The sequence below is a fragment of the Podarcis cretensis genome, assembly GCF_951804945.1.
Source record: "Podarcis cretensis genome assembly, chromosome: 13".
In the NCBI taxonomy this organism is placed as follows: domain Eukaryota; kingdom Metazoa; phylum Chordata; class Lepidosauria; order Squamata; family Lacertidae; genus Podarcis; species Podarcis cretensis.
In genome coordinates, this window is record NC_137182.1 from 31,326,500 (window position 1) to 31,354,083 (window position 27,584).

The following is a 27,584-nucleotide window of genomic DNA, read 5'->3' on the forward strand; positions in this document are numbered from 1 at the left end:
CAATGACTGCTGCTATCCTGGCTACAGCAAGAAAAAGAAGGAGGGAGAGAAATTTTGCTGCTACGATTGTGCTCCATGTCCAGAAGAAATGGTCTCTAATTATAAAGGTGGGAGGAATAATGGACACAACTATCTTATTTGCATTTCCATGACAAAACGTAAAGTGTAACCCTTTGAATGCATATGACGGTAGTTTGCAATGAAAAATTGTAAACAAAAAATAAAAATTCCTAACTATTATATTTTAAGATTTTTAGAGAGTATGGGACTGGCTGAATTTGTGTCCATCACTATCTGTCAGTCAAAGCAACCTGACAGGGTGGATATGAAGACCCCTTGTAAGGTAGTTCCACAGTTAATGAAAAAGACCTTCCTAGATCTTTCCAATCTTGAAATGTGAAGTTTCAATATGGTATCCAGAAGACCCTTTTCCTTCTTGACCACCTGGCATTTCAAGAATATAGTTTGTTTTTAGTTACATTTAGTTACATTTTTTTTAAAAAAATAGAATCTTATCACAACATTTTTTTTACTTTGAAATTAGATTAACAATGAAGGACAGGATCACACTTCAAAATGACCTTGACAGATTAGAGAACTGGGCCAAAATAAACAAGATGAATTTTAACAGGGAGAAATGTAAAGTATTGCACTTGGGCAAAAAAATAATGAGAGCCCCAAATACAAGATGGGTGACACCTGACTTGAGAGCAGTACATGTGAAAAGGATCTAGGAGTCTTGGTTGACCACAAACTTGACATGAGCCAACAGTGTGACGCGGCAGCTAAGAAAGCCAATGCAATTCTGGGCTGCATCAATAGGAGTATAGCATCTAGATCAAGGGAAGTAATAGTGCCACTGTATTCTGCTCTGGTCAGACCTCACCTGGAGTACTGTGTCCAGTTCTGGGCACCACAGTTCAAGAAGGACACTGACAAACTGGAACGTGTCCAGAGGAGGGCAACCAAAATGGTCAAAGGCCTGGAAACGATGCCTTATGAGGAATGGCTAAGGGAGCTGGGCATGTTTAGCCTGGAGAAGAGGAGGTTAAGGGGTGATATGATAGCCATGTTCAAATATATAAAAGGATGTCACATAGAGGAGGGAGAAAGGTTGTTTTCTGCTGCTCCAGAGAAGCGGACACGGAGCAATGGTTCCAAACTACAAGAAAAAAGATTCCACCTAAACATTAGGAGGAACTTCCTGACAGTAAGAGCTGTTCGATTTGCTGCCAAGGTGGGTGGTGGAGTCTTCTTCTTTGGAGGTCTTTAAGCAGAGGCTTGACAACCATATGTCAGGAGTGCTCTGATGGTGTTTCCTGCTTGGCAGGGGGTTGGACTCGATGGCCCTTGTGGTCTCTTCCAACTCTATGATTCTATGACAGGGAAAAAATAATTTGAATTAATGCATATCCAGTATCAGATGTGATAACTCATTGTGAAACATTCCCAGCCTTCGAGTTTATATTGCACAACATGGTGATAATATCACCAACATTTCATTTCAGGATACATTCACAATAATTGTTTCTCCCCTTTGGTAATCATGCAATACAGTTTCTGTCATCATTAATTTAGGAATAATATTTCAAACAATGAACAAAATAAATTGTCAGCATAACAGAGCAACCCAATGTTTTACAGCTGCATGAAACAACATGAAACATTGTAGACGGTTTTCAGATTCTGTCTATGTGAAAAAAGGGAATTTTGAAAGCAATTATATGAATTGAATGCAAAATATTCTGTTTATGTCTTTATGTGGATATTTTTATGAGGAGATTATATAAAAGTTCTGTGATGCGCCCCCCTAAAAGTTAAGAATCAATGCTTTACCTGTACATTGATCAATATCTGAAATGTTTAAACAACTCATCTTTTATTTCAGATATGGCTGCCTGTGTGAAATGTCCAGAAGATGAGTATCCCAACCATGACCAAACCCAATGCATTCCCAAGGTCCCCAGCTACCTCTCTTATGAAGAAAATTTAGGGCTCATCTTAGTTATCTTGACTATTTCTTTCTCTCTGATCACAACATTCGTACTTGGGACTTTTATGAAGCACAATAACACTCCCATAGTCAAAGCCAACAATCAGACTCTGACCTACATCCTCCTCATCTCCCTCCTCCTTTGTTTCCTCTGCTCCTTTCTCTTCATTGGACAGCCTGGAAAGGTGACCTGCCTTCTCCGACAAATCACATTTAGCATCATCTTTTCTGTGGCCCTTTCCAGTGTTTTGGCAAAAACCATTACTGTGCTTCTGGCATTCATGGCAACCAAACCAGGATCAAGTATGAGGAAATGGGTAGGGAAAAGGCTGGCAAATTCTATTGTCGTTTCCTGCTCCTGTATTCAGGCTTGCATAGGTACTCTTTGGTTAAGTACATCCCCTCCATTCCCAGATATGGATAAGCACTCACTGCATGGGGAAATCATACTTGAATGTAATGAGGGTTCAGTGGCCATGTTTTATGGTGTCTTAGTCTATATGGGTTTGCTGGCCATTGTCAGCTTCATCTTGGCTTTCCTGGCCAGGAAGCTACCTGATAGTTTCAATGAGGCCAAATTTATCACTTTCAGCTTGCTGGTGTTTTGTAGTGTTTGGTTGTCCTTTGTTCCCACCTATCTGAGCACCAAAGGAAAATACATGGTAGCTGTGGAGATCTTTTCCATCTTGTCTTCTGGTGCTGGATTACTGGCCTGCATCTTTTCCCCAAAATGCTACATTATTATATTCAGACCTGAGCTTAACACCAGGGAAATACTAATCAGCAGAAAAAAGTAAAAGAACATGAATGCATCTGTTTTTTATTTGTTTGTGTATGCAGTTCATTGGAAATGCTGGTGGGAGGGATGTCATAAGAATTCGGTCATGGGTCCTTGCTTAAGCAAACATCTGTCCTTAAATTCTTGTATATAGAGTTTGGCCAGAAACATTGCATTTATATTTGGTTCTCACTTAAGTTTGCTAGCATCCCTTGCATTAGAATCCTTGATGGAATGTGTATGTAGTTTTCAAGCTGGTATGATTCATTCTTGTGCTGGTCCCAAACATTTAAATTACTAGGAACAAATCTCTCTCTCTCTGCCTGTGTGAAATGTTTAGGGGTACTCTCATTTTTCTATTCATAGTGAAATACTGTCCCTCAATGAGGCCAAACTTAGATTCACAAAATGTTTAGGGAGATACGTCCCCCTGCGTCCCCCAGAGGAAACTACTGTGTGTGTGTGTGTGTGTGTGTGTGTGTGTGTGTGTGTGTGTTCACATACATATGATCAGTGGCTCAAATGACTTTTAAGTGATTTAAAAGTACAAAATCAATTAAAAAGCTCTGGGAAGAGCTCTGGGAAGCCCACAACCCATAGTGAATTTAAAAATAATAACAATCATGAAATGGACTGTTTATCTTTCAGTAAAATAACCATCAAACGCTTCAACTGACATCAAAATTCAGTGATAGTTCCTATAATATGAGCTGTACTCAAAATCTTCTTTGGCGTATCCAGAGCACAATCACATTTGCCCTTTACAGATTGCTATATGAGGTGGAAGAACTTTCTTTAAGTAGAGTTCTGGGGATTTTTTCAGAGAGGAAAGAAACCCCAAAGACTGGAAAGGATGTAGGGGCCGGATGCTATATTAGTTGGAATGATTCACCTTCCTTCTCCTCCCTGCCATGTGAAGGGGTAGAGCAGCCATGATAGGTGCAGGGCATTGATAGAGAAGAGGAACGCACAACCCCCCTCCCCCGCCACTTTAAGTTAACATCCTGAACATTTTAAGTACTGCATTGATAAAGAATCTTATTAATTAAATTAAATATCAATAAAAGGAAATGGGTCAAACAATTGTTAGAAATGATCTGTTAAGAGAACTGTATCTATCAACACAACAAAGTGTGACTATCACTTTCCCCAGACCAGGCTTTCCAGTTATGTCAAATATGAATGACCCATGGATGAAGCTGACTTTGGTACTGGTCAGATCTGGATCTACCAGCTATACAAGACTAGCTATTTATTTTCCATCAAAGGGAAAAAATAATATGTGTATGATTCAGAGAAAAAGAAGGGAGGGAATCTTCTAACAGTTTTGTTATGCATGATAGAACATCACGTCAACAACACACTGGGGAATGATAATCATAACTGTCAAAATTGCTGGTTTATGCAATTGACATTCAGCACATGTTAGCAAGTGTCTGAAGAAAAGCTATAAAACACTTGTATTCTTCAGAATTAGATCTAGGTAGAGGCAGGGCTCTGTCACTCTTCTGTTAAAAAATCTCTCACTTATTTGTTAGGATATATTTCCACAAGCAGATATATATTTTCTTAAAAAACAAAAAAACCCACCACCATCAAAGTAAAGGGAGGAGACTAGGATCTAGATTGCATGAGACCCACCGATATCAGCAGGAGTCACATTCCACTAACTTATTCTTGATCCACCTCAAAGCGAAAAAACAGAGGAACAATATAACTAGGACAGTAGACTCCCCCCCCCCCCAGCATGGGCCACTTCTTTTATTTTGAAACCTCTGTTTTATTGTATTCCAGCATGAATTCTATAGAATTCAGATAATAATTGTTTGTTACAGACATGCTGTGGACAGCCTGAACGATGTATGTACACCACTGGTAGTCCACAAACAGCAATTTTAGAAACCCTGAACTAGAAAAAACTGGTACTGGCACCCACATTCCATAATAGACAAAGTTGTAAATCTATGCATCCAGAGTATTATCCACCCTTCAATTGTGGCTGTAGCCATGGAGACGTTCAAAACCACCATTTGAATGAGTAGATTTGCCAACAGGATCATGACTGTGATGGTGTTGCTGCTTATACTGCTGTGTCATGCTGTATGCAAGTCACATTTTATTAATTGCAGCATTCGTGATGATCTGCTCTCTATTCCTCATGAATTTTTCCAGCCAGGGGACTTTGTGATTGGTGGGATTGTTTCTCAAGTCTTCTATCTCTATGATTTACTTTCTCTCTTGGAGCAGCCTACACATATTGTGACTCATGAACCTATGTAAGACACCATCTCCCTGCTCCCCTCCCCTCACTTTTTTTGTAATATGTTCAGACCCTAATTACAAGGAACACATATTTGAGGAATATTGCATTTATTTATGGTGGGTGTTTGAAAAAAATGATATTTTGTCAATGCTGGGAGTTGTTAATACGGTAAATATTTTACCTTCCTGATAACATTGCTAAGCACAAGGCATTATTAATAAGCTTTCCCTCCCAAGTGACAGTGAAATGAATGGATCTAGTACATTTCTCTTTTCCTCTGCAGAATTACCTCATCAAGAAATATGCTGTTATGCATTTTTTGGTCACACTAATTCTTATTTTTCAAGACTTTTTGCTCCCTCATCCTTCACCTCCATCTTTACCCCGCACATGATATTTCATTTTCATTTTACTTTGAGTTTGAGTTTGTTTTCTTCTAAGGGTAGCAGTTTCACTGCAGTCTTGAACACAAACAGATGACAAATGAAGAATACAAATGCGTTTTTATTGCTTTTGTCACTGTTGTTTTATTAAATAGCTGTAATCTACATTACAGTTCCGTGCCCAAGAACTACCAGCACATCCTGGCCTTAGTTTTTGCTGTAAAAGAGATAAATGAGAACCCCAACATCTTACCAAACATTTCTTTGGGATTCCACATTCTCAATAGCTACTACTCTGCTAGGATGACCTATAAGGCCACTCTAAGCCTGCTTTCAAAACAGCAAAGATTTTCTCCTAACTTCAAGTGTCAAAATCAGAACAAACTGATGGCTATTGTTGGAGGATGCCTCTCTGGAATCTCTGCCAATGTGGCCACCATTTCAGCAATTTACAAGACTCCACAGGTAATCTATGTTCATAGGGGTATGAATATTAGATATATGTGAGCTTTGTGATGTGCCTGTAAACAGATAAATTAAAGTTTAGGCTGAATTGAAAGAACCAAGGAGCTGGATTCAATACTAATATTCTTAAAATGCACTCAAATTATTCAACATAACTAAATGGATGTACATTTAACTGGATACAACCCATTGTTTTCAAATCTCCAAAAAATTCAATTATGCTTCCTTTTGCACTAGTAAGGCCGCATGTTGAATACTGTTTCCCGTCCCAATTGGCACACTTAAATAAGAATGCATTAATTTCAAAATGGGTTAATAGGAGGCCAGAAAATATGGCCAGAATATGGAAAGCATATCATATAGGAAAGGGTGAAAGAAATTTGTCTCTTGAAAATGAGTTCAAGGTGCAACATTGCAAAACACTTCAAAGACTTAAACAGTTGCCACACAGAAGAGGTCAAAGATTCATTTTGTGCTGCCCCCAATGTGGTACTTGTTTAAGATTCAACAACTGAAGTAAAATTACTTCAACGATAGGACAAATCAAACAGCCATTTGTTGCAGAAACTGTGATTCTGGCTTTCAAAAGGATATTGAACTAGATTGCTTACAGGACCAACTGAAACACATTGATTTACTATTCTCTTGTAATCCGTCTGAGAAATATTCATGGATTTTATTACAGCTCACTTATGGATCATTTTTACCAGTACAAAGTACAAGAATGCTATTCCCATTCTTGTACCAGATGGTCCCCAATGAAGCCCAGCAGCACAAGGGAATTGTGCAGTTACTTCAGCATTTCAGATGGACCTGGGTTGGGCTTTTTGCAGTGGATGATGACAAAGGGAATAGGTTTTTACAGGCAATAGTTCCAATGCTTACCCAGAATGGCATCTGTTATGACTTCATAGTAAACATACCAAAATGGAGTTATATGGATGAGATGCTAGACAGGTTTTTAAAGAACATGGATACCTACCTCATTATGTTTGAAACAAAAGCCAATGTATTCTTTGTATATGGGGAACCTCCATCCTTTCAAGTTCTAAGAACACTAGTTTTTGTAATACCCTTGGTGAACTTGCCCCCTCTGGGTAAAGTGTGGATTATTACATCCCACTGGGATTTTGCATCACACTCTATTCAAAAGATTTGGGATTTACAAACCTTCCATGGTTCCATATCCTTCACGGTTCATTCAAATCAGCCATTGGGATTCCAAAATTTCCTTCAGATGCTAAGCCCTTCATGGGCCCAAGGAGATGGTTTTATCCAGGACTTTTGGGAACAGGCATTCAACTGTTCATTACAAATGGCTAATGGGCAGCATCAGGAAAGGAGATACTGCTCTGGAGGAGAGAAGCTGGAGAGTCTTCCTGGGACCTTGTTTGAAATGGAAATGACTGGCCACAGCTACAATGTCTACAATGCTGTCTATGCTGTGGCTCATGCTTTGCAAGCCGTTTACAAATCCAGTTCCAAAGGTAGGAAGTTGGGAGAACGACAGGAACTGTTTTTTCAGAATGTGCAACCATGGCAGGTAATTACAACCAAACTTTTTTTAAAAAACTATGTTTTCTTCAGGAAGCACAAGGAATTCTAAGTGTGCATGATACAATTTGTGTGCCTGTGGTGGTTTTCATTTCCTTTCAGGTTTTTCCCCCTTTTGGAAATCCATTATGATTAGTAGTGATCCCATGATAAAATATTGTTATTTCAGTTCATAGTCACCCACCAACTTGGTGCATATGGAAAGTAATGATTGTTATAAATATCAAATAATCATTTAAGTTTTACAGTTCAATAATAAGACATGAGTGAGTGCCCAATAGATGAAGTGGCCGCATACATTGTTGAAGAATTTTGAAACAGTCGTTGCTTTGTTGATACTTTCTTTCTATCTAGGTCCATCATTTTCTAAGGACCATGTTGTTCAACAATAGTGCTGGGGCTTTAGTGTGTTTTGATTATAATGGAGAATTAGTTACAGGTTTTGATGTAACAAACTGGATTATTTCTCCGAATGGTTCGTTGTTTAGGATCAAAGTTGGAAAATTGGACCCTCGTGCACCTTTAGGAAAAGAGTTAAGCATAAATAATGATCAAATTGTGTGGCATAAAGTTTTTAATCAGGTGAGACACAGTTCTGTGGAATGTTTTCACTAAAAAAATTCAAAGGATTTGAAGGCATCTAACTACATTCCAACTTTAATTTTCGTGAAATCCCACAGGATGTTTTATTATTTTATTAACCTTTGTGAAAAAATTATTATATTTTAGTTCAAATTTTCATGAATTCCTATTATATGCTCTTTTTACATCTTCAAGAAGGACACTGACAAACTGGAACGTGTGCAGAGGAGGGCAACCAAAATGGTCAAAGGCCTGGAAACGATGCCTTATGAGGAACGGCTAAGGGAGCTGGGCATGTCTAGCCTTGAGAAGAGGAGGTTAAGGGGTGATATGATAGCCATGTTCAAATATATAAAAGGATGTCACATAGGGGAGGGAGAAAGGTTGTTTTCTGCTGCTCCAGAGAAGTGGACACGGAGCAATGGTTCCAAACTACAAGAAAGAAGATTTCACCTGAACATTAGGAAGAACTTCCTGACAGTAAAAGCTGTTCGACAGTGGAATTTGCTGCCAAGGAGTGTGGTGGAGTCTCCTTCTTTGGAGGTCTTTAAGCAGAGGCTTGACAACCATATATCAGGAGTGCTCTGATGGTGTTTCCTGCTTGGCAGGGTTGGACTCGATGGCCCTTGTGGTCTCTTCCAACTCTATGATTCTATGATTCTCCCCTAATGAATAAATTGTTTATTTCATGAATAGATTTCGGGTTAAGGGGCTACAAACAGTGGTACCTCAGGTTAAGTACTTAATTCTTTCCGGAGATCCGTTTTTACTTGAAACTGTTCTTAACCTGAAACACCACTTTAGCTAATGGGGCCTTCTGCTGCTGCCGTGCCGCCGGAGCCCTATTTCTGTTCTTATCCTGAAGCAAAGTTCTTAACCTGAAGCACTATTTCTGGGTTAGCGGAGTGTGTAACCTGAAGCGTATGTAACCCAAGGTATCACTGTATTAACTTTAATGGACCTTTTTCATTTTAATAGATATTTCCATATTTTAGGGAGGTATATCCACCTATTTCAAAACTATAGGTTCTATGTACACTACCAAACATACATCTCTCTGTAGTTGCAGTGAGGTGGCAATATAAAAGTTCAAGGGCACAATCTAACCAATGAAAACAAAAACAAAAAACTGGAAAGGAAAATGAAACATACAAAGTCCTCTCCACACGTAAATCTTAACTAGACAACACCAGAGAGGTGAATCCTCCCTGCTCTAAGTTGGGAGTTGTCCTTTCTTCTCCCAACCTGCTTTTGTGTGTGATCTCTTATGCTCTCATTACTAATCTCTCTTTAGTGTTTCTGTACAGGTGCCTCCGCTTTCTGTGTGCAATGACTACTGCTATCCTGGGTACAGTAGGAAAAAGAAGGAAGGAGAGAAATTTTGCTGCTATGATTGTACTCCATGTCCAGAAGGGATGATATCTAAGTATAAAGGTGGGAGTTACACCATTAAGTGTAACCTCTTGAATGCATATGGAGGTATCTTGCAATGCAAAATTTTAAACAAAAAGTAAAAAACCTAACTACTAATTCTTAAGAGTTTCAAAGAGTGTGGGACTGAGTAAATTTGTGTTCATCACTATCTCTCAGTCTAAGCAACCTCAAAGGGTTGGTGTAAGGATGCCTGTGGCGATCACAAAGGGTCCTCAGAACTTTAACGGTCTATTGATCCCTGTGCCACCACTGTGCTCAATTCCCCACTGCCACCAACCCGTTACTCTCGGGTAAAACACTGAGTCCAGACAGTTGTTAAAATGTGAACCAAAAAAACAAGTTTATTTTATAAACATTAACAAGTTTATGATTTCTCAGATAATATTCCTGTCAGTATCTTAACTCTAGTTTCTTTACCGGCCTATACCTTTCTAATACCTTCTGACTGATTATCTCAACTGATTGACTGACTCCTCTTAACAAAATCTCTCACTCTCTCACATCAGACTAGCCCAACCCACAGACTTATCCTCTCTGTCTCTTCTAACTCCAGACTGTCTTCTCAACAACTCTAACTGTAACTCTTAACTCCAAACTTGGGTTCCCATTGGATAGCCATTTTACAATTAGTTAACTTTTTCCTTATGAACCCAGTATGATGTCACACACCTAGGAGGGCAAATGCCACAATGACTTTCCAGGTAGTTCCATAGTCGCTGACCGTCATTCCAGGAACTTTCCATTTCCGATATCCAAAAGAACCTTTTCCTAGTGCACCTTCTGGCATTTCAAAAAGATACTGTGCTTTTAATATTGTTTCATTTAATAGATTTTTATAATCTTTCTGCATATTCAATATCAGATGTGAGCACTCATTGTGGAACATTTGTTCCTCAGAAACACTGAAAAGCCTGCACTCATGGAAACTGAGTCTTGGAGTTTATTTTACATAAACTGATGATAATATCACCTACAATTTGAGGATAATTTCACCAATATGTTTTCTCCAATTTGATAATCCTGCAATACAGCTTCAAGGATCCTTAAGGAGGTCTATGACCCTGAAAAGGTTAAGAACCAATGCTTTACCTATATATTGATCAATGTCAGAAATATTTAAAGAGATCTTCTTTTATTTTAGATATGGATACCTGTGTGAAATGTCCAGAAGATGAGTATCCCAACAGTGGCCAAACCCAATGCATTCCTAAGGTCCCAAGCTACCTCACTTATAAAGAAGATTTAGGACTCTTGACCATTATCTTGAGCATTATCTTCTCTCTGACCACAACATTAGTACTTGGGACTTTTATAAAGCACAATAACACTCCCATAGTCAAAGCCAACAATCGGACTCTCACCTACATCCTCCTCATCTCCCTCCTGCTTTGTTTCCTCTGCTCCTTTCTCTTCATTGGACAGCCTGGAAAGGTGACCTGCCTTCTCCGACAAATCACATTTAGCATCATCTTTTCTGTGGCCCTTTCCAGTGTTTTGGCAAAAACCATTACTGTGCTTCTGGCATTCATGGCAACCAAACCAGGATCCAGGATGAGGAAATGGATAGGGAAAAGGCTGGCAAATTCTATTGTCCTTTTCTGCTCCTTTATTCAGGCTTGCATAGGTACTCTTTGGTTAAGTACATCCCCTCCATTCCCAGATACGGATATGCACTCACTGCATGGGGAAATCATACTTGAATGTAATGAGGGTTCAGTGGCCATGTTTTATGGTGTCTTAGTCTATATGGGTTTGTTGGCCATTGCCAGCTTCATCTTGGCTTTCCTTGCCAGGAAGTTACCTGATAGTTTCAATGAGGCCAAATTTATCACTTTCAGCTTGCTGGTGTTTTGTAGTGTTTGGTTGTCCTTTGTTTCTACTTATCTGAGCACCAAAGGAAAATACATGGTAGCTGTGGAGATCTTTTCCATCTTGTCCTCTGGTGCTGGATTACTGGGTTGCATCTTTTCCCCTAAATGCTACATTATTATATTCAGACCTGAGCTGAACACCAGGGAACAACTAATCGGCAAAAAATTTAAAAGAACATGAGTGCATATTCTGGGATTTTTTCTGCTCGTGTATGTAGTTCATTTGAAATGCTGGTTTGAGGGATTTTATAAGAAATTTTTGATGTCTACTTGCTTAAGCAAACATCTCTCCTTAAATTATTATATTCATTCTATTTCAACTTGGTTCTCACTTTGGTTGGTTAAAACAATTGCGTGGACAGGCAGAGTCCCCAGATCCCGCGCGGTCCCCCCGTCATGTGGAATAACGACTCAAGACAAAGTGTTATAGGATTAAATTGGCCATAACTTTATTAAATTTCAAATGTTGGTAGACCTTGGCTCAGGCATTGGGCGTTCTCCCTCTCCAATCCCCAGCTGGGGACCTAGGGAGCATCAGGGTTATCCAGTGGGGGGGGGGATGGGCCGGCTCTGGAGAACATATGTTCAAGCAGAGATAGCCGCCCCCGTTACGCCGCCACCGCCAAGGAGAGCAATGACAACCTTTCGGCGTACGGTCAAAGCCTCCCTTCAGAAACCCCTTTAATGGGGAACCCTGGTATCGCCGCTGCAAAGAGGAAGATGGACTAAAGGATTCCGCCCAAGGCCTGATACCGCCAAAGTTGTGACGTTTTGCTACGGGAAAGGCGAAACCTGCCAATGCAGGGAAATTCCTTTCCGGCCCTTTAACAGCGACCTTCACGTAGCAGCGCCTGCATACCTGTGAATAAAAGTTAACCTGCAAAATAAGACATTAACTGAGGGTGGGTAGGGTGGGAGAAGCTCTGGGGCCAAGTGAGGATTCCCAGGTAAGATCCTCCCTCTATTGTGTGGGCAGGTAATCCCTCCCCTACCTGGCCTGGTCTCCTTGGCAACGCTTCCCCCAGGTGGGATTGGACAACTGACTGAGGTAGGTGGAGACCTCCAGGTATCCCACCTGAGGGAAGGCAAAGCCTGGATGTGAGGGCGATCTGGCTGTGACATCTGTCACCCCATTGATCGCCAGGGTTGATTTGGCTGATCTGGCTGGCTAGGCGGGTGTCCCCTTCCTCCCTCACCGCTCCATGTGCGTCCCTCCCGAAGCTGCGCACTCGGTGGAACAGGACGACCATCCCAGATAGAAGGAGTGTACCGTTCTTCGGTCAAGGGTATACGATAGCTGCGCTCCCCTGCTAGAACCTCCAAACAAGCTCAAGGAAGGCAAAGCCAAGCCTATGCTGTTGGAGCCGCTCCAGATCTAGGGGCTGCATACGTCCACGCAAAGGGCGCCCCCCGTTTTAAGTGGGGAGCGGTCATTCCTGTTTAACTGGTCAGTGGAATCCTAACTAGAATGAGGGCACAATTATCAACTCTGATGATTCCTCCTTGTGTGGGTCCCAAGCATTTAAATGGTTTATAACAAATATTTTTTAAAATGTGTTTGTATGTGTATACACATACACATGATCAGTGCTGGCATTATTTGCCCAAATGACTTAAGTACAAAACCAATGATACGATATAGCCACATGTAATTATAATTTATAATTATAATGTAATTATAATGTAATTATCAATGTCATCTGAACACCATTCATTAAAATGTACAGTAAACAGAATATTAATCAAAATAGTTATACCAACATTTTATACTGGAGGAATGGGGAGAAGCAAAATATAGCAACTTTAAGAGATTCCTGTGTTTTCTTGCTTCCTCATATTCTTGGCATAGCATTAGCAACTTCATATCTACTGGAAAGGGCCATCCTCCAAAAAGCATAACAATAAAAAGGTGTTAAAGAGCTCCAGGAAGCCCCCATCCCATATTGGTTTTTTAATAAATCAAACTAAAAAAGTTAAATGAAGCTTTTAACTACCAGCAAAATCACCCTGAATCACTTCCATTCACATTATAATTCACTGACCCCTTATATAATTTGAATATTGAAGTCCCCTTTAGAGTGCCCAGAGCCCAACCCCTTTTGTCCTCTAGGGACTGCCATAGGAGGTGGAAGGGCAGTCTTTGAGTAGAGTTCTGGGGATTTTCTGAGGAATCTTAGAATTGTAGAGCTGGAATGGACCACACCACAAGGGTTATTTAGTCCAATCCCCTACAATGCAGGAATCGTTTGCCCAACATGGGGCTCAAACCAAGAACCCTGAGATTAAGTCTCATGCTTTACGTGCCAAGGCCCCATGTCCTGTAGTTCCCTATTGTTTAATAAACCCTGTTTAGGGAAGTTTTTAATGGGTGATGTTTTAATGTATTTTTAATCTTTTGTTGGAAGCCACCCAGAGTGGCTGAGGAAACCCAACCATATGGGCGAGGTATAAATAAAAGCTTGTTGTTGTTGTTGTTGTTGTTGTTGTTAACACAGAGACACATGTATTTAGGTTAAGGGACTAAAACAGGCAACAACTTTATTGGTTACAGATGTGAGCGGTTTGGCCTATGCATTTGCTGAAGCCCAACTATATCTTGACTCCCGCCCATCTGCAGGGAGTCAAACTAAGGGTAAACCACCAGAAGAGGGAGCCCTATGTCTTACCGTATTGGCCCAAATATAAGCTACAGTTTTCCCCCCAAAATTCTAACCATGAAAATTTTAAGTGTGACTTTAATTTTAAGTGTGATTTTAATTCACGACGTTATAAAAATTGGTTTTTACAATATTGCTGCTGGAACAGTCATATGGTAAAACGGAACCAAAAAAATGTTTTATTGCCAATTTGTTTGCTTGAGACTGTTGTGCAATTAATTCTAATGTCATTCATTGCTTTCACCTTATTTTACAGTGCAGTACAGTGGAACCTTGGAAGCCAAACATCTCGGAAGCTGAAACTTTTGGCTCCCGAACTCTAACAACCTGGAAGCAACTGCTTCCGTTTCCAAATGTTTCTCTTTTTTCTCAATGTGCCTTGCCACACTAACCATTTCAGTTTTAATTATGGGGCAGGGGCAGGTGTGTGTCAGATGGTATCTCCTCTCAATCCTCCTTCCATGCCACCATAGGTTCTTTTTGGACATAAGTTCCCACAACCCCACAAACCTGGATCACTTCCTCCCTCCATCTTCCTTATGGATGGAGCAGGAGTACAAAAGCTTGGCTAGGAATTCAAGAGGGAGGCTCCCAGATTTTGGAAGTGGAATTTGCCGCATCTCATTCCATGGAGCTGCCTGGAGGCGCACCCTTCCTTCCCCTCCCTGCCATCAATGACTCGTCCCCTTCACAAGGTTGGATGAGCCTGGATCCCAGTCATTTCCACTGCCTACAATAGGTTTGGGGGCAAGCAGGACCACCCCTCCTCAGCCTCCCCTCCTCCCATTTGCCTTTGCTGGGCCATATTTACACAAGGAGAGGTGCACTCTCTCCCTTTTCCCTTGGATCATGTGTCTCTTTTTTCTCAATGGGGCTTGCCAACCATTGAGCCTTGGTTGTTGAATGTTTCAGAAGCAGAAAGGGCTCCTGGAACACATTAAGGTAACAGGGTATTGAATTTTATTTGCTTTTACGGTGCTACGAACAGGTGTTTAACCCACTTGCGGATCCTCTGTAGTACCTTGTGGGGCCTCTGTAATACCCATAGGATTTTCTTCTACATTTGCCATTTAAGGGTTTGAGTACCTGTGGAATTTCAAGAGAGTGGTTTATATTCAGGTATTGTCTTTTTCCCCCTTGAAATTTAAAGGTGCGGCTTTTTTGTGGGTGATTTAAAAGTACAAAACCAATTTAAAAGCTCTGGGAGGAGCTCTGGGAAATGCACAACCAAAAGTGAATTTTAAAATAATAAAAATCATGAAATGGAGATTTTATCTTTCAGTAAAATAACCCTCACTTACCTCAATTCACATAATAATTCAATGACAGTTCCTATAATATAAGCACTATTCAAAATTCACTTTGGGGGTTTCCAGAGCACAGTCCCATTTGTCTTTTAGGGACTGCCATATGGGGTGGAGGGGCTTTCTTTGAGTGGAGTTCTAGGGATTTTCTGAGGAGAATTGTATGAAGTAATTCAGAGAGGAAAGACCCCAAAGACTTCAAGGTATGTAAAAATAATGTACCAGAGCAGGACTCTATATCAACTGGAATGGTTCTTGTTGGTTTCTTCCCTCTCCTCCCTGATATGTGAAGGGGGACAGTAGCCATTGTGGATGCAAGGAGTTTCTAAAGAGGAGGAACACACAAACACCAAGCCTGGCAACTTGGAGTTGCAGTGGTCGATTACGAGAACCAAATTTTTTTTAGTTGGGAGATAAAAATGCAGCTGGGAGATAAAATGACACTCAAGCTCGAGGAATGCTGTCCAGAGACAGGAGGAATAGACCAGCCAGGAGAAGGCATAAGAGGATCTGACTTGGATATTGGCCAAACAAAAAGAGGGAGAAAGGTGGGGACAAAAGAGAGGGTAGGTAATAGAAGTTATGCCAAGGAGAGAGGAGAAGAGGGTTGCAGTGAAGTAACTGTAAGAGCACAAAAAGAGAGAGTTAGGCCTGCCTTGAAGGATAAACAAGTTGATCTGTGAGGAGAGAACTCAAAAGGTCTGGGTTTTCACTTTCTCCCAGTGGTGAGACAAGGGAACAACAACAAACGCTGTTGTCATTCGTATGTTGGCTATATGCTAGAGCACAGGACTGTAGTCTAAAATTTTGGGTGGGGGTGGGTGGTTACAGGAATACTTTACAAATATCCAGTGCCAGTTTTGTAAGCTTCCACCAATTAGGGGGTGCTAAGTAAGGTTGAGAGGGAAAAGGCATATGTGGAAAGGAGTCATCAGTGTGTTGCTGGAACTCAGCTCTATTCCACTGTTACATCAGAGTCAGCAGTTGCCAGTCAGACCCTAAAAAGGTATCTGGCTGCAGTGGTGGGCTGACTGAAGGCCAAATATCAGAAGTTAAATGCTGGTAGGGCAGAGGCACAGGATCCTCAGGGTCCCTTCCAACTCTACAGTTCTATGGTTCTATGATTCTATTTCCCAAGTTTAGAGATTGGGAGATTTACCTGTTCTGAGGGGGTTGTACTCCTTCTGAAGGAACAAGTACAAAGTCTGGGGGTGTTGTGGATCCATCTCTGTAATGGAAAGCCCAAGTGATGTAAGCAGCAAGGAGCACCTTAAACCTTCTTCATCGGGCAAACTGGATATAACTATTCCAGTAGTCTAGATACTGTGATCTATGCATTGGCGACCTTAAAATTAAATTCCTGTAATATAACTTCTGTGGACCTTCCCTGCCCACAGGGAGCAGGACAAAGAATCATAGGCAGCAAAGTTGATAAACGAGCTTGGCTTAAAATGTAGCAGAACCTCTGCTTGTCACTAGCCTGAGTCAAAAGACATGAAACATATTTTTGCAGGGCCCTGAAATTCATATTACGCAACCTACTCCCAGTCACTTCGGCCCGGAAACAGATACCACCAACCGGCTTTATGCTAAAATTATGAACATTTTAAGTACTGCATTGATAAAGAATCCTACTAATTAAATTAACTATCAGTAAAATAAATGGGGCAAACAATATTTGGGAATGATCTGTTGAGAGAACTATATCCATCAAGACAACAAGTTGTGACTCTCCTTTTCCCCAGACATGACTTTCCAGTTATCCCAAATATAAATGACCCATGTATGAAGCTGAACCTAATACTGATTAGATATGGATCTACCAGCTGTACAAGACTAGCTACTTATTATCCCTACTTATTATCCCTCTAGCAAAATAATAATAATAATAATAATAATAAGAAGAAGAAGAAGAAGAAGAAGAAGAAGAAGTATGATGCAAAAAAGAAGAATGGGGATAAAATATTCTATCAGTTTTGTTATGCATGATAGAACATCACGTCAATAACACATTGGGGAATGATAATCATACCTGTCAAAATTACTGGTTTATGCAATTGACATTCAGTGCATGTTAGCAAGTGTCTGAAGAAAAGCTATAAAACACTTGTATTCTTCAGAATTAGATCTAGGTAGAGGCAGGGCTCTGTCACTCTTCTGTTAAAAAATCTCTCACTTATATGGATATAAGTGGATATATTTCCTCAAGCTGATTTATTCTTTTTTTCTAAAAAAACACACAAAGAAAACCCATACAAAATAAAGTGAGAAGATAAAGACTTGGATCTAGACTATATGAGACCCACTGATCTCAGTGGGAGTCACATTCCACTAATTTATCCAGCTCACACAGAGAACATATAAACAATATTAAATAGGACAGTGGTCCTGCCATGGAGAACATAAAAATTGTTGAGGTTCTTTGCAGACCACTTTGCAGGCTGTGTAATTTTAAATGGTATGCTATTGCTTCTTTTTATTTTGAATCCTGTATTTTATTGCATTACAGCATGAATTCTATAGAATTCTAATTGCTCTTTACAGACATGCTGTGGACAGCCTGAACTAAGCAAGCAGACCACTGGTGGTCCACAAACAACAATTTGAGAAGCCCTGAACTAGAACACAAGGGTATTGGCACCCAAATTACATAACGAGCCAAGTTGTAAATCAGTGCAACCAGAGGATTATCTACGATTTGACTGACGCTGTAGCAAATGCAATGCAACATATAGAGGGTACCATGGGAACTGAGATTTGGTGGGGTCATTTTGCCAACAGGATCATGACCGTGATGGTGTTGCTGCTTATACTGTTGTGTCATACTGTATGCAAGCCACATTTCATTAATTGCAGCATACGTGATGATCCTCTTCCTATTCCTCATGAATTCTACCAGGTGATGAATTCTACCTTGTGATTGGTGGGATTGTTTCTCAAGTTTTCTTCTTGTATAATGTACTTTCTTTCCTGGAACAGCCTACACAGAATATGATTGGAGAACCTATGTAAGACACCATGTCCTTTCCCCCCTTTCCTCAGTTTATTAATAAAAAGCATGACCCCAAAACATTTTGAGCATTTAGTTCTTCACTTGAGATATTCCCCCACCCCCATTATACTTTGAGGTATGTTTTCTTCACTGTAGTCTTGAACAGATACAGATGACAAATGAAGAATTCAAATGTGCTTTTATTGCTTCTGTCACTGTTGATTTATGAAATAGCTGTAACTTACATTACAGTTCAGTGCCCAAAGAACTACCAGCACATCCTGGCCTTAGCCTTTGCTGTAAAAGAGATAAATGAAAACCCCAACATCTTACCAAACATTTCTCTGGGAATCCACATTCTTAATAGCTACTACACTGCTAGGATGACGTATAAGGCCACTCTAAGTCTGCTTTCTAAAGAGCAAAGATTTTCTCCTAACTTCAAGTGTCAGAATCAGAACAACTTGGTAGCTGTTGTTGGAGGATGCATCTCTGAAATCTCTGCCAATGTGGCCATCATTTCAGCAATCCACAAGACACCACAAGTAAACTGTGTGCATAGGGGTATGGATTTATTTTTACAGTAGTGGTACACCATCATGATTAAAGAAAAATGTGTCTGCAGTCTTTTGGATCATGGGCAGGGGGTGGGCAGGAACACTTTTTCACTTTATGGAAACTTCTAGGGGTTAATGTCAGGGGTGCGGGAACAGAGGCAAAAGATTGCAGGGATCAAGAGATGTGACTCTTACCTTTGAACATTCCATTATATTCCAGAAACACAAGAGTAAGCAGCTTTTACACCCAGAGAACACACAACTATTTCCACCTCTAGCAGGCTTAGGCATCATCATGGTACAAATACACTATTTAGACATGCAGCTTGAACAGGGTCAGTATGGGACGTGGCCTTCATAGAGACATTGGGGTATGGAAAACATATCATATAAGGAAAGGTTGAAAGAAATTGGTATGTTCAGTCTCTTCAAAATGAGTCCAAGGTGCAACATTACAACACACTTCAAAGACTTAAGCAGTTGCCACATCGAAGAGGACAAAGCTTCATTCTCTATTGCTGCAAACGTAGTACTTGTTTAGGGTTCAAAATTCGGACTAAACGTACTTCAATTATAAAACAAATGGAACAGCCATTTGTTGCAGAAACTGTGATTCTGGCTTTCAAAAGGATATTGAACTAGATGACCTACAGGACCAATTCCAAAGCAATGATTTACTATTCTCTTGTAATCTGTCTGAGAAATATTCATGGGTTTCATTACAGCTCACTTACGGATCATTTTTACCCTTACAAAGTGCAAAAATGCTTTTCCCATTCTTGTACCAGATGGTCCCCAATGAAGCCCAGCAGCACAAATGAATTGTGCAGTTACTTCAGCATTTCAGATGGACCTGGGTTGGGCTTTTTGCCGCGGATGATGACAAAGGGAATAGGTTTTTACAGACAATAGTGCCAATGCTATCCCAGAACGGCATCTGTTATGACTTTACAGTAAACATACCAAAATGGAGTTATATGGATGAAATGCTAGACTGGTTTTTAAAACACTTGGATGCCTATCTCATTGTGTTTGAAAGAAAAGCCAATGTATTCTATGCATATGGGGAACCTTCATCCTTTCAAGTTCTAATAATGATGTTGTTTCTAGCACCCATGGCAGACTTGCCCCCTCTGGGTAAAGTGTGGATTATTACATCCCACTGGGATTTTGCATCACACTCTATTCAAAAGATTTGGGATCTACAAGCCTTCCATGGTTCCATATCCATCACGGTTCATTCAAATCAACCATTGGGATTCCAAAATTTCCTTCAGATGCTAAGCCCTTCATGGGCCCAAGGAGATGGTTTTATCCAGGACTTTTGGGAACAGGCATTCAACTGTTCATTACAAATGGCTAATGGGCAGCATCAGGAAAGGAGATACTGCTCTGGAGGAGAGAAGCTGGAGAGTCTTCCTGGGACCTTGTTTGAAATGGAAATGACTGGTCACAGCTACAATGTCTACAATGCTGTCTATGCTGTGGCTCATGCTTTGCAAGCTGTTTACAAATCCAGTTCCAAAGGTAGGAAGTTGGGAGAACAACAGGAACTGTTTTTTCAGAATGTGCAACCATGGCAGGTAATTACAACTGAACATTTTTAAAAGTCTATGTTTTCATCAAGAAACATAGGAAAATCTAAGTCTGCATGATACAATTACTCTTTCTGTGGTGGTTTTCATTTCCTTTCAGTGTTTTCCCTCTTTTGGAAATCCATTTTGATAAATATTAGTGGTCCCATGATAAAATATTGTTATTTCAATTCAAAATCACCCACCACCTTAGAGCTTATGGAAAGTAATGATCATTTGAAATATCAAATAATCATATAAGGTTTCCAATTCAAGAACAAAACAAGATTGTCCAATGGATGAAGTCACCACATACATTGTTGAAGAGTTTTGAAACAGTCCTCTCTTTGCTGATACTTTCTTTCCATCTAGGTCCATCATTTTCTAAGAACCATGATGTTCAACAATAGTGTTGGGGATTCAGTGTGTTTTGATTATAATGGAGAGTTAGTTACAGGTTTTGATGTAACAAACTGGATTATTTCCCCAAATGGCTCATTGTTTAGGGTCAAAGTTGGAAGACTGGACCCTCAGGCACCTTTAGGAAAAGAGTTAAGCATAAATGATGATCAAATTGTGTGGCATAAAGTATTTAATCAGGTGAGAAACAGCACTGTGACATTTGATATTTTGGCTCAAAATTTTCAAATGCTTTGAAGACATCTAACTACATTCCAAATTTAACATTCCTAAAATCCCACAGGATCTTTTATTTTTTCCTGAAGCTTTTTGAAAAATACATTATATTCCAGTTCTAATTTTGTTGGATTCCTATTATATGCTTTATCTTTCCTCTCCTCCAATAAATAAATAAATTACTTATTTTAAGAATTGGTTTGGGATAGGGAGCTAGGTATTATCTTTAATGGACCCTTTACATTTTAATAGATATTTCCATATTTAAGGGATATTTATCCACCTATTTAAAAAGTATAGGCTTCTACGTAGACTACCAAACATACATCTCTTCGCAGAGGCAGTGATGAGTTCAAGACACATTCTAGAAAATAAAACAAAAGCAAGAAATAGGTCAATGATCCGGTGGGCTAGGGACAAAGGTGAAAGCTGTTTCCTAGTTTTGATGGCTCTCTCAGCGGCTTTTGATACCATCAACCATAACATCCTTCTGGACCATCTAGAGGGGCTGGAAGCTGTGGACACTGTTATACAATGGTTCCGCTCCTTCCTCCTGGGCTGTGTCCAGAACATGGTGTTGGGGGATGAGTGTTCAGAATCCTGGGCTCTCACTTGTGGGGTGCCTTAGGGTTCCGTCCTCTCCCCCATGCTTTTTAACATCTATATGAAGCTGCTGGGAGAGATAATCAAGGGGTTTGGGCTGGGTGTCCATCAGTATGCAGATGATACCCAGCTCTACCTCTCTTTTAAACTGGAACCAGTGAAGGCAGTGAATGTCCTCTGTGAGTGTCTGGAGGTCGTCGGAGGATGGATGGTGGCTAACAGATTGAGGCTGAATCCTAACAAGAGAGAAGAACTGTTTTTGGGGACAGGGGGAGGGCTTGTGTGGATGACTCCCTGGTCCTGAATGGGGTGGATGTGACCCTGAAGGAGCAGGTGCAGAGCCTGGGAGTCATTTTGGACTCACAGCTGTCCATGGAGGTGCAGGTCAATTCTGTGTCCAGGGCAGCTGTCAATTCTGTGTCCGCAGGTCACAGGTCAATTCTGTGTCCAGGGCAGCTGTCTTCCAGCTCCATCTGGTATGCAGGCTGAGACCCTACCTGCCTGTGGACTGTCTAGCCAGAGTGGTGCATGCTCTAATTATCTCCCGCTTGGACTACTGCTACACGCTCTACGTGGGGCTACCTTTGAAGGTGACCCGGAAATTGCAATTAATCCACAATGCAGCAGTTAGACTGGTGACTGGAAGTGGCTGCTGAGACCACATAACACTGGTCATGAAAGACCTACACTGGCTCCCAATACATTTCCAAGCACAAGTCAGAGTTGGTGCTGACCTTTAAAGCCCTAAACGGTCTCAGCTTAAGTATACCTGAAGGAGCATCTCCACCCCCATTGTTCAGCCTGGAAAGTGATGTCCAACGCAAAAGGCCTTCTGGTGGTTCCCTCACTGTGAGAAGCAAAGTTACAGGGAACCAGGCAGAGGGCCTTCTTGGTAGTGGTGCCTGCCCTGTGGAACACCCTCCCATCAAATGTCAAGGAAATAAACAACTATCTGACTTTCAGAAGACATCTGAAAGCAGTCCTGTTTAGGGAAGTTTTTAAACTCTGATATTTTATTGTATTTTAAATATTTTGTTGGAAGCCAACCAGAGTGGTGGGGGAAAACCCAGTCAGATAGGCGGGGTATAAATAAGAAATTATTATTATTATTATTATTATTATTATTATTAATAATAATAATATTATTATCCCAACCTGCTTTTGTTTGTGCTCTCTTATGCTTTCATTACTAATCTCTCTATAATGATTCTCTATAAGGTGCTTCCCCTTTCTGTGTGCAATGACTACTGTTATCCTGGATACAGCAGGAAAAAGAAGGAAGGAGAGAAATTTTGCTGCTATGATTGTGCTTCATGTCCAGAAGGAATGATCTCTAAGTATAAAGGTGGGAGGAATAACTGACACAATCATCTTATTCACATTTCCATAACACAGCATAAAGTGTACCCCTTGAATGCATATGGAGGTATTTTCCAATGCAAAATTGTAAACAAAAAACACAGAAAACCTAATAATTAATTTTTAAGAGTTTCAAAGAGTGTGGGACTGAGTGAATTTGTGTCCATCACTATCTCTCAGTCCATGCAACCTCACAGGGTTGGTATGAAGATCCCTTGCCAGGTTCACTGTCACTGAAAGTCTTTCCTTGATTTTTCCAGTCCCAATAGGGTAGCAAAGGAACCTTTTCCCAGTGGACCATCTGGCATTTCATCAATATACTCTGCTTTTAATATTTAATTGATTTTTATAATCTTATTTCAATAAAGAACAGGTTATTATCTATTTAAATAAATACATAATATAGGACATATCTGCTTTCAATATACAATACTGAATGTGAGAACTTATTGTGGAACATTTGTTCCACGGCAGCATAGAAAAGCCTGCACTTGAGGAATCCCAGCCTTGACGTTTATTTTCTCCACTTTGATAATACCGCTTATAGGATACCGCTTATAGGATTAATACTTCAAACAAAGAACAGAATACAGTGATACCTTGAGTTAAGTACTTAATTCGTTCTGGAGGTCCGTTCTTAACCTGAAACTGTTCTTAACCTGAAGCACCACTTTAACTAATGGGGCCTCCCACAGCTGCCGCGCCGCTGGAGCACAATTTCTGTTCTCATCCTGAAACATAGTTCTTAACCTGAGGTACTATTTCTGGGTTAGTGGAGTCTGTAACCTGAAGCGTACGTAACCTGAAGCGTATGTAACCCAAGGTACCACTATAAATTGACAGCATAGCAGAACAACTTAATGTTTAACTGTAGCATGAAACAACATGTAACGTTGTGAAGATGGTTTTTAGATTCTGTCCATGTGGGAAAAAATAATTTTCTGAAGCAATTAAATAAATTGAATGCAAACTTTTCTGTTTATGTATTTATGTGATTTTTTTTCTCTGAGGATGGTGACCCTGAAAAAGTTAAGATGATGATGATGATGATATACTTATACCCTGTCAATCAACTGGGCGTCTGCTCAGGCACTCTGGATGGCTCCAAACAGAATATTAAAAACACAATAAAACAGGGGTACCTTCAGAACAATGTTTTAGCTATATATTGATCAAAGTCAGAATCTTTTTAACAGCTCTTTCTTTATTTTAGATATGGATGTCTGTGTGAAATGTCCAGAAGATGAGTATCCCAACCATGACCAAACCCAATGCATTCCCAAGGTCCCAAGCTACCTCTCTTATAAAGAAGATTTAGGACTCGTCTTAGTTATCTTGACCATTATCTTCACTCTGATCACAACATTCGTACTTGGGACTTTTATGAAGCACAATAACACTCCCATAGTCAAAGCTAACAATCAGACTCTCACCTACATCCTCCTCATCTCCCTCCTGCTTTGTTTCCTCTGCTCCTTTCTCTTCATTGGACAACCTGGAAAGGTGACCTGCCTTCTCCGACAAATCACTTTTAGCATCATCTTTTCTGTGGCCCTTTCTAGTGTTTTGGCAAAAACCATTACTGTGCTTCTGGCATTCATGGCAATCAAACCAGGATCCAGGATGAGCAAATGTATAGGGAAAAGACTGGCAAATTCTATTGTCCTTTTCTGCTCCTTTATTCAGGCTTGCATAGGCACTCTTTGGTTAAGTACATCCCCTCCATTCCCAGATATGGATATGCACTCACTGCATGGGGAAATCATACTTGAATGTAATGAGGGTTCAGTTGCCATGTTTTATGGTGTCTTAGTCTATATGGGTTTGCTGGCCATTGTCAGCTTCATCTTGGCTTTCCTGGCCAGGAAGTTACCTGACAGCTTCAATGAGGCCAAATTTATCACTTTCAGCCTGCTGGTGTTTTGTAGTGTTTGGTTGTCCTTTGTTCCCACCTATCTGAGCACCAAAGGAAAATACATGGTAGCTGTGGAGATCTTTTCCATCTTGTCCTCTGGTGCTGGATTACTGGGTTGCATCTTTTCCCCAAAATGCTACATTATTATATTCAGACCTGAGCTGAACACCAGGGAAATACTAATCAGCAGAAAAAAGTAAAAGAACATGAGTGCATATGTTTCTTTTTGCTTGTGTATGTAGTTTATTGGAAATGCTGGTGGGCTGGATGTCATAAGAATTCAGCCATGGGTACTTGCTTAAGCAAATGTCTGTCCTTCAATTTTTGTATGCAGGGTTTGGCCAGAAACATTTCATTTCAATTTAATTCTCACTTTAGTTTGCTAAAATAATTCCTGTTTAACTGTGCAGTGGAATCCTAACTTGAATGAGGATCCAATTATCAAGTCAGATGATTCCTCCTTGTGTGGGTCCCAACCCTTTAAATGACTTGGAATAAATTTCTTCACATAAATATGATCAGTGGTGGCATTACTCGCCCAAATGACTTAAGTAGAAAACCAATTTTGAGATATCACCGCATGTAATTAAAAGACACAGTAAATCAATTTCATCTGAACACCAATCATTAACATGTACAGTAAGTTTATCTATTAAAACAGCATCTCAATTAAAATAGTTAAACCAGCAATTTATACTGGAGGAACGGGGGGAAGCAAAATATAGCAACTTTCAGAGATTCCTGGGTCATGTGTTTTCTTGCTTCTACATTTTCTTAACATAGCATTAGCAACTTCATATCTACTGCAAAGGGCATTATCCAGAAAGCATAAGAATAAAAAGGTGTTTAAGAGCTCTGGGAAGCCCCCATTCCATGTCGGGGTTTTTTTTTATTAAAAAAAACACACAAAAAAACCAAAGTTAAATAAAGCTTTTAACTTTCAGCAAAATCATCTGAAACACTTCCATTCTTATCATAATTCATTGACCATTTATATCATTTGAGTAGTGAATTTCTCCTTGCTGTGCCCAGATCACAGTCCCTTTTGTCCTTTACAGACCACCATAGGAGGTGGAAGGACAGTCTTTGAGTAGAGTTCTGGGGATTGTCTGAGGAATCTTAGAATTGTAGAGCTGGAATGGACCACACCACAAGGGTTATCTAGTCCAATCCCCTACAATGCAGGAATCGTTTGCCCAACATGGGGCTCAAACCAAGAACCCTGAGATTAATTCTCATGCTTTGTGTGCCAAAGCCCTGTGCCCCACAGTTTCCTATTGGTTTATAAACACACAGAAACAAGTATGTATGTTAATGGGCTAAAACAGGCCACAACTTTATTGGTTACAGATGTGGTCAGTTTGGCATAGGCATTGGCTGAAGCCCGGCTATATCTTGACTCTTGCCCGTTTGCAGGGAGTTGAACTAAGGGTAAACTACCAGAAGGGGGAGCCCTATGACTTACATCAGATGGGGCACCCTGAGGGGTCTCCGTTGGGTCATGGCATGGCCCTAGCCCACGTATGGGCTTCGGACAGGATAGGATACCCTTACCGACGAGTGACAGGGGAGGCTACAAACTCGCCTCCAATAAACTAATTGCCTAATTGCCGAGAGAGGGAAGCCCTGTGGTTTAAAACACCTGCACATCCTGCCAGCATTGATTGGCCGGGCAGGCATGACGTGGGCTGGGGCTTGGGTTGGGGGGAGGCATCAATCTCCTGCCCCTTCTCGGATCACCATGAGGACCCAGATGCCCGTACGCAACACTGCTGACAGTGAAAGGTGAACGGTCTTACCAACTGAGCTATCCAAGCTTCTTTAGGAGAGTTGTATTAAATAACTTTTAGTATGGTTCTCACTTTAGTTTGCTAAAATCCTCTGCATTTAAATCCAAGATTGAATGAGGATGCAATTATCAGCTCATATGATTCATTCTTGTGCGGGTCCCAAAAAATTAAATTACTTGGAACAAATCTCTCTCCCTCTCTCTCTCTCTCTCTCTCTCTGTGTGTGTGTGTGTCTAAATATCCACATACATATATTAGTAGCTCAAATGCCTTTCAAGTGATTTTTTTAAAAAAACAACCATTAAAAAGCTCAGTGAAGAGCTCTTGGAAACCCACAACCAAAAGTGACTTTAAAAATAAGAACAATCATGAAATGGAGCTTTTATCTTTCAGTAAAATAGCCCTCAATCACTTCCATTCATATCATAATTAAGTGACAGTTCCTATAATATGAGCGCTACTCAAAATTCACTTTGGGGGTTTCCAGAGCACAGTCCCATTTGTCCTTTAGGGACTGTCATATAGACGTGGGAGGTTATTCTGTGAATAGAGTTCTAGGGATTTTCTGAGGAGAGTTATTTGAAGTAATTCAGAGAGGAAAGAGACCTCAAAGACTGCAAGGTATGTAAAAATAATGAACCAGGGCAGGACTCTATATCAACTGGAATGGTTCACCTTGGTTCCTTCCCTCTCTTCCCTGACATATGAAATTGGAGAGCAGCCGTGGTTGGTGCAAGGATTTGCTAGAGAGGAAGAACACACAAACACCAAGCCTGGCAACCTGGAGTTGCATTGGTGGATTATGAGAACCAAATATTTTTTTAGTTGGGAGATCTGACTTGGATATTGACCAAACAAAAAGAGGGAGAAAGGT

The 27,584-nt window shown here is 40.4% G+C and overlaps 2 protein-coding genes and 1 pseudogene across 3 annotated transcripts in view; all 3 read left to right on the forward strand.

Moving 5' to 3' along the window:
* The window catches only part of LOC307201508 (olfactory receptor 6N1-like), a gene marked incomplete at its 3' end in the record, with an annotated part of 248,480 nt that overhangs the window by 171,964 nt on the left and 48,932 nt on the right, over nt 1-27,584 (forward strand). The window lies entirely within an intron of this gene.
* Nucleotides 263-11,556, forward strand: LOC307200417 (vomeronasal type-2 receptor 26-like; the record flags this gene model as incomplete). Its single annotated transcript, XM_079948959.1, has 7 exons — nt 263-343; nt 4,944-5,047; nt 5,573-5,882; nt 6,568-7,425; nt 7,791-8,018; nt 9,326-9,452; nt 10,594-11,556. The coding sequence occupies 7 exons, from the start codon at nt 263-265 to the stop codon at nt 11,502-11,504; spliced, it is 2,619 nt and encodes an 872-aa protein (XP_079805085.1). The 3' UTR covers nt 11,505-11,556.
* On the forward strand, nt 18,660-25,120 carry LOC307200418 (vomeronasal type-2 receptor 26-like; annotated as a pseudogene). The gene is made up of 5 exons: nt 18,660-18,821; nt 19,559-20,416; nt 20,780-21,007; nt 22,865-22,991; nt 24,219-25,120. The product of its transcript is annotated as a vomeronasal type-2 receptor 26-like (transcript).